At 43.9% G+C, this 12,490-nt stretch overlaps 1 protein-coding gene across 2 annotated transcripts in view; it reads right to left on the reverse strand.

Moving 5' to 3' along the window:
* LOC131239906 (zinc finger CCCH domain-containing protein 67-like) overlaps positions 1-12,490 on the reverse strand; it is a 48,700-nt gene that overhangs the window by 3,400 nt on the left and 32,810 nt on the right. For both annotated transcript variants that reach the window (XM_058237837.1, XM_058237836.1), the window contains 2 exons: positions 10,355-10,474; positions 9,921-10,217 (listed from right to left, as the gene is read on the reverse strand). In XM_058237837.1, coding sequence (XP_058093820.1) covers positions 9,921-10,217; positions 10,355-10,474 — 417 coding nt within the window. The remainder of the gene's footprint in view (positions 1-9,920; positions 10,218-10,354; positions 10,475-12,490) is intronic.

The following is a 12,490-nucleotide window of genomic DNA, read 5'->3' on the forward strand; positions in this document are numbered from 1 at the left end:
GGCTGTGAAGCAGGCTGAGCTGCCAGATTTAGTTCTTGGAGGTCGTATAAAGGCTGCAGATGTAGTAGAATGGGTTAAGATTTGAAGGATTGGATAGGGGATGGTGGTATTTGTAGCTTGTATAGATGCTAGAATTTGGAGTAAGGTGTACCTCAGAGCTAGAAGTTGGACGTAGGGACTTTACAGGTTTGGATGTGGAATTAAGGGATGGTATAGGTGCAATGACCTTTTTTATGATGGTTTGAGGGGTTGGAAAATTAGATATGGGGACTGTTATGGTTAAGAGATGATTTTAGATGGAATTATAGTGTGTTTGAGGTAGAGGTTGTTTAGGGGTTCCCATTTAAAGCTGAAGTCACAGTTTGGACCTGCAATTTGGGATATTTACGTCGAGGAGCAGGATTCACAGTGGGAGATCAATTATGGTGAAGTATTAGGCCAAGATTAGGGTTTCAAATTGGAGCTAAGACTGGGGTTAAGGCTTATTGACAGATTTGGAAGGGAAACTTGGGATTTGGAAAGTTGAGATTTAGGTTCGGTTCAGCCGTTCAGGGTCTGGACAAATCAGGAGAAAGGAGAAGTTTGTTTTCAAATATATATATATATATTTGAAAACAAACTTCCTAAGAAAAGAACTTGCTCTAATACTAAAATTAATGCAACAAGATTGATAAATCTAGAACGAGAATTGCCATATGATTCAAATAAATACCAAAACAACAGACTGTAGAAGTAAATTCCATCAGCCATCTAGTTTATCCCAATAAAACTTGAATCAATTCCTATTGGTCCTTGTGACGCAGCATTGACCTATCAGAAACAAGCACTAATAAAAGATTGTAACCAAGGTGGGAAAAAATAAATAGACTAAGAGATTTCAGACAATCGTTAGCCACAAAGAGATTTCCTTGATCTTGAGCATGATGAATCTCATATCCAGTAGGGCTCCTAATGCAAATACGTGCTGCACTGATCTCTTCTCCGGTCTCCGTTGCCACATCGATAACTTTAATTTCCCCAATAAAATCTCCAATAGTTAGAAGCCCCCCACCGCGCCCCCCCCCCCCATAATAGGTAGCATGCGGTTTCGCTTCCAATGATCGAACCATCTTCCCATCTACTAAGTGCAGAAATCGGCCCCTCGTTAAACATCGCCCCTGCCATTATTATCTGGTCGACATTAGTCCCTGGCTTTGCAGCAATCCACACATCATTAGCCCCCAACGGCTTCAACTTGTAGTCGCATTCCTCCATCCTGCAACATACCTTCAGGCTTTAGCCAAGCTCTTATCTGAGAGAGTCGGGCCCCTTTCCCTTGTAAACAGCCACTGGAACTTGTCCTTTGCCATCTCCACTACTTCTGGGCTGACATTGATCTTTATCCCCAACTTGATCTCCTTTCTGCTCATCTAGCCAGGGAAGAACTGGTTTCTTGCACCTTATCAAAAGCCGCCTTCCCCAGTTGGGGGTAATCCTCTCCTTTCCCTCTCAAGACTTCTTTAAACAATTTGGACCTCTCCCCCATCGATTCTAAGCTGGATAAATTGGCTCCCATCTCTTTCATCGATGGGTCTTCCGCTCTGCTAGCAGATTGCATCTCTGTCTTTCGCACCTTCAGACCCCTTTCCTTCCTACCGGCCTCCTCCTTTCTCTCGATTAACCACGTCAGGTCAGAACTAGCTCTTCGGACCAACAGCTTCTTCCCAGCAAAGCTTTCCCCATTCAAAACCCTAATCACCTCTTCCAACTCCCCCTTAGATCCCATTCAAACAAAAGCAAACCCTTGTGGCACTCCCAAAACTCAGTAGTGGGGGATGACCACCTCTTGAAATTTCCCCGCCCTCCTAATAACACTAGCGAAATTGACCAAAAGCCATCCAACAGGGTGCCCTTTGACGAATAGGGTTGGAAGCTCCCCTAAGGAACAAGGCAAAATCACCTACCTACCAATGTTGACCTGCTTCTTCCCCTTTACGGATATCTAGCCATTGCCATCATCAACTCCAATAGTCTCATCTCCCACTGTTGGTCTCTGCATCTCCAACATTTGACTCAGCGACTCCATTCAGCTCAGCGGCGCCTATGTTCTCAGCAACACCTCCATTATCTAGCACCATTCCTCAGCGGTGCCTGCGTTCTCAACAACGCCTCCATTCTCTAGCAACTCGGTGGTGCCTACGTTCTCAGCAGCACCTCATTTTTTATACTGTTAATAATATTATTTTACTAAAAGCATTGAAAATGTAGTGGGGAAAACCGAACTAGTCCCTCACACGGGGAAATCAATGCCATCTCCAAGAGGTAGGTTCCTAAGCTAAGCCAGGTCCTTTAGGCTCTAGGGGTTGTCAAAGTCTAAGCATAAGGACCATAAACCCGGGACGAGGAGTTCCTTTAGCTCAGAGACGGGTTGTCGAGCCGAACTGTCAGAAGATTGGCTTAGTAGAAAGGACTCGTCCTGATAGGACTGTCTACAGCACGGGAAGAGAACCGTGGGGGAGAAGCTAAGGTTCAGAGCCTCGATCTTCCCCCACATCCTGAGCTAACCAGGTTGACCCCTGCTAGAGGCGGCGCAAGAAATCCAGGATCTGACCTGATCTTGGCCAAATATCTCTCCGATAAATCAAGGATAAAAATTTCGGACAATCAATGATCCTCTAGCATAACTGAGAAGGATTCAGAAGCCCTAATGTACTCCAACGCTATATATAAACAACAATAAGCCTTCAATCAAGGGGAGAGAGAGAGGTGACACACCTATGCCCTAACTTTCATCCTTGCTTTCATCATCTACAAGCCCTAATTTAGGCATAGGAGAGTCCACAGCCAGCCACTAGTGCCCGTATTTATATTTTCTTTTAGCTTTTGCGGATCCATCGAAGAGCACAATTCCCCATCAACCTCGTATGTTGACCAAATTCTGGCATCAACAGATTGGCGTCGTCTGTGGGATTCAATGAGTCGTGTTCTCACCACTCTCAGCGATAACCATCTCCAGCCCTACCTCTGATGGCCAAAAAAAAAAAAAGAGAAAGGGCAGGCTCTAGCCAAATCCTCCCGCCATATCCTGTTCGTGGAGGACCAAGCCTCCCAGTCACTTCCTCTGTCTTAGCTGTTCTCGTAGGTGTAATTTAGAAATCCCGAAATCGGGCAGGCCGGCTCGATTCCCTCGAGAAATAGGTTGGAGCACCGGCCAATATTTTTGAATCGTATCATGAAGTTACTGGAAAGGCAACAAGCCTCCCCGCAGGGAGCAGCAGAAGCGGTAACCGAGTAATCCCGCCCTGAGCGGCATTAGAGGCAGGTGCGAGCGGGAGAGTTTGACCGCCCCAACCCATACCTAGGCAACTACCGAGCTCACACATCTGACCTACGCCATATCCTTGATGAGAGGCGACAGGCTCGAGGAAAGAACCATGAAGCCGTGGCAGAAAATTAGGTGCCCTGGGGATAGAGATCAAAGAGATCAGGATCTAGCTTGGCGTCATTCAACAAACGTACCGAGCGAAGGCTCCTGTATCTGTTGACGCCATCCTTAAGCAGACTGATCCTCCTTTCACCGACGACATCATACAAGCCCATCTACAACCAAGGTTCAAGATGCCCCAGATACAACCCTATTTGGGTTTAGGCGACCTTGCCGAGCACCTGGAATCATTCCGAGCATGGATAGAACTCTACGCTCCTTCTAGACCCGTAATGTGCAGGTTGCTCTCCCTGACTCTTACCGGAGCAGCGCGAAAATGATATCGAAACCTGAAGTCCAAGTCAATTAGCTCCTTCGCCCAACTTAGTAGGGTTTTCGCCACACTATTAGAGACATTCGTAAGCAGGCAACCCACCTTACAATTACTCAAAAGGACGTGTCATTAAAAAAAGTACATCCAATTTAATGCCCAAGCTGTCCAGGTCGATGACTACTCCGACGAGGTAGCCCTCACGACTATGATGGCCGGGCTTAAATGGGGGAGATTCCTCTTTTTGCTCAGCAAGAACCCCTCAAAGACCCTAGCCGATCTAATGAACAAGGCTTAGAAGTACACATGCCGAGGAACTATTCGGCGCTCGTAAAGATGACAAGGGTGAGAGCAACTCAGTGAGAGACAAGAAGGCGAAAGAGGGATCCAGTGCCAACCAAAAGAAAAAATAGAAGACGACTAGAGTGGCACACCTTGAGCCCCCCGAATCCCTAAGAGCTAGTTTCATCGGTACACTCCACTGAACACCACGCCTGAGCAAATGCTCATAGAGGTCAGAGACAAGATGATCTTGAAATGGCCGAACAAAATGCGATCCACTACCGAGAAGAGAGACAGGTCGAGATATTGTCGTTTTCACCGGGATCATGACCATGACACAGCCGATTGATTTGATCTCAAGGAGGAAATCAAGTCGCTCATCCAGAGGGGTTACCAAAGCGAGTTCGTCACCAAGCACGAGGAAGACCGATCAGCTCCTCGACAAAAACTGCACGAAGAGCGCAATGACAATAAACCGACAGGGAAAATCCGCACCATCTTTGGCAGATCGGTCGGAGGGGGAGATTCGAACAGAGCATGTCCAGCTCATGCTCGGAGCACCAAGCTCATTGATGGGGTCCATCAGCTCAACTTTACAAGTCGACCTGAGAAGCCCACAATAGAGTCACGCACGATCTCCTTCACCGAGGAGGATGTTAGAGGGATCCAACACCCCCATGATGACGCTCTGGTAGTCACCATGATTGTGACCAACCACAAAGTATACCGAATACTGGTGGACACAGGGAGCTCGGCAGATATCATATATGTTGCTACCTTTAATAAGATGGGGATTGGGAGGTTAAGATTATGGCTTGTGCGAACCCCCTGCTCGGTTTTGCAGGAGAGAGTGACCTTTGAAGGAAGCATCCTGCTGCCAATCATGGCAGAAGAAGGTTCCAACTAGGCCACCACCATGGTAGATTTCCTTGTGGTGGGCTACTCCTTAGTATACAATGTAATCTTGGGCAGACCATCCCCAAACGCCATGAGGGTTGTAGTCTCCATCTATCACCTTTGCATGAAGTTCCCAACTAAGCATGAGGTCGGGAGAGTTAGGGGCAACCGGCATGAAGCCCGACAATGCTACTCGACTGCTCTCTGAGGAAGATCTCAGCAACAGACAATGCAGATCAATTCCTTAGACGTTAGGGAAGAAGCTGCAAAGAGGGGAGTATTCGTAGAAGACCTTGTTCATGTACAACTCTCTGAGACAGACCCGATGAAGACAGTCCAAATCGGTTCACTGATCAACCCTCAGCTCCGAGCTGAGATGACCGACCTCCTGAGAGAACATGCGGACGTGTTTGAATGGTCCTACCAGGACATGCCCGGGATAGATCTAAAAGTTATGGTTCACCGCCTAAACGTGGATTCTAGTCACAAGCCCATCTGGCAGAAGAGACGAGCATTTGATGCGGAGAGGTATGATGCAATCAACAAAAAGGTCAGCAAGCTCCTCCAGGCCGGTTTCATAGAAGATGTCCATTATCTTGACTGGCTCGCCAATGTGGTACTGGTGGAAAAGGCCAATGGGAAATGGCAGGCCTGTGTCAACTAAATCGACCTAAATAAGGCCTGCCCCGAAGATAGCTTTCCGCTGCCTAAGATAGACCAGCTAGTGGATGCTACAACTGGGTATGCACTCCTCAGCTTCATTGATGCATAGTCAGGGTACAATTAGATCAGAATGAATGAGCATGACAAGCAGAAATTTGCTTTCATCACAGACAGAGGTTTGTACTGCTACCAGGTCATGCCATTTGACCTAAAGAACGCCGGAGCAACCTATCAAAGGTTGGCGAACATCTTGTTCGCCAATCAGATCGAGAAGACTATGCAAGTCAACGTCGACGACATGCTCGTCAACAGCGTCGAGGCAACGGATCATGTAACCGATCTGAGGGAGATGTTCGGTATCTTGAGGAGAAACCGGATGAAGCTCAACCTGAGCAAGTGCGCGTTCGGCGTCAGCTCATTCAAGTTGTTGGGTTTCATGGTCCCCCAGAGAGGGATCGAAGCAAACCACTACAAAATCCGAGCTCTTATAGGGATGAGCTCGCCCAGTACATCAAAGGAGATTCAACGACTTATAGGCAGAGTGGCAACGTTGAATACGTTCATCTCCTGGGCCTCAAATAAGTGCTTACCTTTCTTAAAGCAGATAAAAGGGAACCAGAAGCCTACTTGGACAGAGGAGTGCGAGCAGACATTCCGACAACTCAAAGTTTACCTAGGGTCTCGACCCCTGCTCTCAAAACCTGTGTGAGGGGAGGAACTGCTGCTGTACCTGGTCGTCTCACCCATAGCATTTAGTTCGACCGTCAGGAGTTTCACCACCTTTGGATCCTTACTCTTACTCTGGCGGTAGACTCTCAAGAGTCTCAACACCTGGTCAAGGGTTCGAGTATCGATAGGCGGTGAAATCCCACTACGACGTGAGTGTGTGTGCGTGTGTAAAAAAAAATAAAAATAAAAAAAAAAAAAAGAAAGAAAGAAAGAAAAAAAGAAAAAAAGTTGGGACCCTAGTCAGGGAGGACAGGGGTGCCCAGCGACCTGTTTATTATTTGAGCAAGGCAATGGCAGACATCAAGATGGGCTATCTTGAAATCGAGAAGCTGGCTTGGTACTCGGATTCCTGTATGGTGGCATTACAGGAATGTTTGGATTCCTGTGTTTGGAAGTTTACCACGCCTATCCAAACACAGGAATCCTCAATCAAATTACCTAGTTTCCACCTAACAAGTATTGTAATTTATCATCGTTACATCTAACATTACTTTATGGTGGCATATGATCAATCCAAACACGCTAGCATCCCTCTTTAACTCTAGCTTTGTGTTTACCCCCTCCCTCATCTTGTCAATCAAAATTTTGTCATTAGCACAACACACACCATGGGAGTAGAGTGAACATGCAGGTTATAGCAGGCATCACAATGTGTTCTTTAATTACCTTACAACTAGCCATTGTAACTAAATACTTCAGATTTGCATCAATTACAATAAAGTTGTGAGATGCATCTCCGTTGTTTGTTTAGAGATTTAAGCAGGGTATGCCAAAACGGTTACATAGCAGCCGTAATGGTAATGGTGGTAACAGAAACACATTGCGGGGCTGAAATAGCTGTTACAGAAAAAATGACCTGTAACAGCCCCATAATGGTCCTGTAACAAATGTTTTTCTTTCCTTTTTTAGAGGTCGTAATGGCCATTATGGCCCAAATCTTAACGGTAATGACCGTGGCCGTTATGGCCACCATTACTGATATGCAACACCTTGGATTTAAGTATTCCAACCTGACACACGACAATGCACAGAATTCTAGATCTCCTAAGGGGTTTATGAAAGAAACATCTAGAACAAATTTGTTCTTATTTAGCCCTAGCATACTAAATTAGGAAATTAACTGAAAACATGAAACCATGAAGGGAAGAGATCTAATGTCCTGTAAGTATGAATTTTTTTTGTGCTTCCACTCCTATAGAGCACATATGGTGTGCATATGATGATCCAAACCATTCATTCACCAAAGAAAACAATGAATGGGTCTCATAGCACAACCAAAATAATAGGCATATCCTAACCATTTAGAGAATGATGAAAATTTTCACTAAAATCCAGTAAGTGATTTCTGTATGCAGTTTTAGAAGGATAACTCAATCATAATGACTTTTGCTCTACAGTTATGTAAACTATGATGAATGAATGGTTTAGATCATAATATGCATGTCATATTATGACAAAAAGTAGAGGCACAAAACTAGTGCTTCCACAAGCATTGGGATCTCATCAGAACCACCGAGACTAGCTCTAGAATGATATCAAAAGTTGCAGCCACTCAAAATGTCGAGGTATCTATACCATGTCATAAACCTACCTCAATTTCCGAGCAACCATATATCAATTTACTACGTTGGGTGAACCCATGTGCACCCGGTTTGAAGTTGCACCAAATGCCCCTTAATTCTCTGGTGTTGCAACTCAAATCACCCATCTTCGCTTCACCTCCAAACTTGAACTCGCACCAAAAGTAGATTAGACATGATGGGTTTCAAATCACATCATTAGTTTTGGCATTCATGCCCTTGAGATTGATTTTTTTTTTTTTTTTTTTAACGCTCTTGCTGAGATGGCTGCAAAGATTCAAACCAAAACTTATGATTGATAGCACAAGAGTGAACACATTTTCCTGTCATAAGATTGAAGCACTAACACATTCATGCATACTTACCAACACAAATCATTTTGCACGAACAAGCTCGTCATACCATGTGATCAGCAGATATAGTTTTCTTTTATCTTCATTATTCAAAATTAAATGTATGCCTTGTTCATTTTCCTTTTTTACTTTCTTTTCTTTTTTGAGGAAACTTCAACTCTACTAAGGGAAAAGGAGAAATACAAGCTAAGGAGATCACTGATGAGGAATCATTGGACTTGATACAAAATCGAATTTGCATCCCAACTCAACTTGGCAGCTGCCAAACAAACATGAAGACATGGACCATCCAACCATACTGGTAGCCCTCAAAAGTCACTCTTATTTTGTGCTTGCAGAGTTGCGAAAAAAGTCTGCCACTGAGCTCTGTGCATATCTCCCACAAGCATGAGCAAGGAAAGCCTCCACAGCATCTTCCCTTTTGGACTTGAACATCCACATGCCAGGATAGGAACATGGCCCCAATTGATTCAGGGAACCCAATCCAACTTAAAAGATTGAGAAATATATAACAAATAGCCCACATAAACTCACAAATAAAAAAATTATTCATCAAAATGTATCTCCTCAAGTGGTCAATTGTCAACACTTTATCCTCCACCAACCAGGCGAATGCAATTAACATTGGTAGACCCATGTAAGGCTGAACAGAAGGATTTCACTAAGAAATCCAATTGGTCGGAATCTCATTCCGACAAGGATCGCCACCCGATAAGGCTGAATAGAAGGATTTCATTGAGAAAATACTAGGCCACTCAGGTTTCTAGCCCCATCGATCCCTCTCTCCAATCATTAGCATGCAGCACTGCAACTGCTCCATGAACCTGACATAATCTTTAATTTTGCCTTGGCTCAAGTTCCTATGGAACAGAGGCAACCACACTATCAGGTTACCTTCAACAGAGTGGCACCTGGATATCATCACCTCTCTATCAAAAGCTCTAAGCCAACCTGGGGTAGATTCTATCAAGGGGCTGCTATACATAACAAACATCTGGCCAGAAGAGTGTATGGTAGCCATCCCCAATACTATGAACAATCCTCCCAAACTTTCAACTTTGGAAACCACTTGATAACCATTTCCTCAATAACATAAGTTCGAAAGATTTTATTCCAGGCCCACCTTTGCCTTTTGGCTTTGCACAAAAGCCCTTTTTGGCTCTGAAACAAGCAAACAAGCAAAAGCCCCTATTTTACATTCTCTAATTCGTTCAAATTCCCCACCAACAGAAACAATACTGATCTTGGTTTCTTTTAGTATGGATTATCTTGTAGCAATTAAAGGAAAATAATGAAACTTTCAAAGGTTAGCCTCTAACCACAACTAAAGGATTCTAAAATACTAAAATACTATTCTGCCCTTCAAACATTAAGGATAGATTGATGACAGACAGGAAACTTAGACACTGAGCAACTTAACACAACGCATCAATAGAAAATATACATTGTTGAATGCATGTTAGCTAGATTTTCACACACTAACCCTCTCCATAGCCATCCCATACAGAAAAATGCATCTTTCTTTTATCAGTTAACAAAGGCAAGTATGGATGAAAACGGGGCTCAGATAAAGCCACCCAGCAAATTCTTCTCAAGCCTTTGGCAATAGCCTGTGAGAATAAATCGGTAAACTCTCGTGTAAAGATCTGGATTGTTATGGGAAAAGATGCAATATAACTCACCTGATATCCATTCCATTCTGGATTGGGATGGACCCCAGGAGGTAAAGGCATCATTGGTACATAAGGTGGAGAAGCATCCATATAAGGAACCGACTCATTTGAGGCTCTCTGCAAAGACCATGAAGTCATAGGTGCTTGTAATGCTGCTGATGTATGTAATGGAAGCGTTCTGTCATTATGGTATCCTGAAAGAAGATCACACCCTCCAACGGCCGTAGGATCAGGATGATGAAACCTGCAGTTGGCTGCGAATTTGCACGAACCTGTCCGCATGTAAAATGGGCACTCTCTCTCTCCCTGTGATAAAGGGAAGTTCATTACACAGGCCCGAGATAAACTCCATAATACCGAGATATAAATGGATCTTCAAACATGCCCACCTCCATGGAGTATACCAGCAAAGACAAATGAAACTTGAAAGATGACAGAATTACCGGTCGAATTGGCAGGCCCAAAAAGTTCAACTCCAGTAGTTCTCCTTCCACAGCTTTCTCTTGAGGGTGATTGTATCTACATGATTTTCCAAACTTACAACCACCTGTTTTTAGGTAATACTGTAGCATCCATTATTAATACAATGTGGGAAAAATACGGGTTAAGGAGAGAAAATGATAAAAGAAATACCAACAGCAATGACTTCTTAAAACACCTACCAAGCAATTTACACTTAAGAAAGTTACAAAAGAAACAAAAATCATCACTAGCAGTAGTCATGTGAAATAGGGTCAATTTGTCATTACCTTTATTTCCAAGAAGAAAAAGAGAAACAAACAAATGAAAAGAAGAGAAAAGAAATACATGAAGAAAATACCAATAAATTTCTATTCATGTAGAAACTTGAAATAGAAGATTTTATTAGAACGATAACTTCCCATGCTAGTTAGGAACTTAACAAAGGAGCATGGGTGGGTAACATAACCATTACTCACCCTTGCCAATGATTGTCACGTAAAATACAACAATACAGAATAACAAAAGAGGAGAGTAGAGCAACAAATGGGATTCCTTTACCACTAACTTAGAAACAAAGGTATGTGTAAGATCTTTTGGTCCACCAATAGGACCCAAGAATATCTTATGCCGTTTCATGTTTACTTTATTTCCGCAGGTTGTATTTCAATTTGCAACAAATATGTTAACGCCAAAATAGAATTCAGTCTATCTTTATGTCAATTTACCACTGTAAAATTAGGCCTCTTTCATGGTTCATTTCTTTTCAACCCAAACCTTGACCAAAAAGCATGAACGGCTTTAAGATATGTGTTAGAGGTATAAGATATGTATGTACAGCTGTACTAAATACTTTAGATTGTTATATAGATGGATTCATGTAAATCTGTTAAGATCTCATGTAGACCTCTAGAGATATCCCATATGTTCTATATATTCCTATCATTTTCAATGAAAAATAAGCGATACATTCTCTAAAATGTAGTCCCTGAAAATTTAACTTGGTATCAGAGCAATGATTAGGCCCTGATCCTAACCGTCCATTTTCCCCATCCTTCTTTCTTGCTCTTTCCCTCTGTTGTCGCCGTACCTAACCCCCTCCGTTGCCTCCATACCTGGGTCACCCTGCTAGTCTCATCACCATCGTTCCACAAGCCGCTTTCAAATCCGGCACCTGCCTGTTTTGTGCGCCACCCATTTTGTGCACCATCTATGCTGACACGCCAGCATTAGCCCGCACGCACACTGCCGCACTCACCATTGTTTCCAACAACCCCTAACCCCAAATCTCAACTGCTCATTACTTAAAAAAAAATTCCCATTGACACCATCTTCTTTGCCGGATCTAACGCCAAGTTTATCACCAAATCTGCACAGGAATATTCACCATTGACACCACTAGTTGCACAGCCATCTTCTTCTCCAATTGTTGCCCCCATTTGTCGTTGTCCTGAAACAGACACTAACAGCACCCCCCACCCTCCCATCGTCGTCGCTTGTTGCACCACCACTACTACACACCGCTGCCCCCACACCGCAACTCAATCCCCTATTGCCCTGATCTACCAAACCGCATCCCCCACTCCCTTCTATAACCCTGTCCAGCACCATCACCATCAAATCTGACAGATCTCGGTTGTCAGATTTGGGTCATCTTCTCTGATTGCTTCACCACCTTCAGCTCCACCATCATCTTCCGTTGCAACTTTGTCACTGTTGTTTGTCCATTTGTCAAATATCCAAACCCACCTCTGCTCTGCATCATCGGATTGCCTCTCTCAGTGTTTTTATCAGCTACTAACAGCCTTCATCCCATCATTGCTGCAACTTTTGTTGCTGCCATCATGCCACCATCATCATCATCTCTGCAACCACCACCATCTAAAACCAACCCAACTCCAGCCAAACCCATCTTCCTCGTTTCCAACAACCTGCAACCATTTGTGAATGGATCATAATCCCTAATTGATCACTCATTCAAATACAATCTCGATCCGAATCCATCACTATCTATCACCATCTTCTTCTCTACCGCCTGCTTGAACCCATCTATCTTCAGCCGCTCTGCCATCTCAGGCGAGATCATCGTCCTAGCCTCTGTCATCTTCCTCTACAAATCC

This window comes from Magnolia sinica, chromosome 3, assembly GCF_029962835.1.
Source record: "Magnolia sinica isolate HGM2019 chromosome 3, MsV1, whole genome shotgun sequence".
Taxonomy (NCBI): Eukaryota; Viridiplantae; Streptophyta; class Magnoliopsida; order Magnoliales; family Magnoliaceae; genus Magnolia; species Magnolia sinica.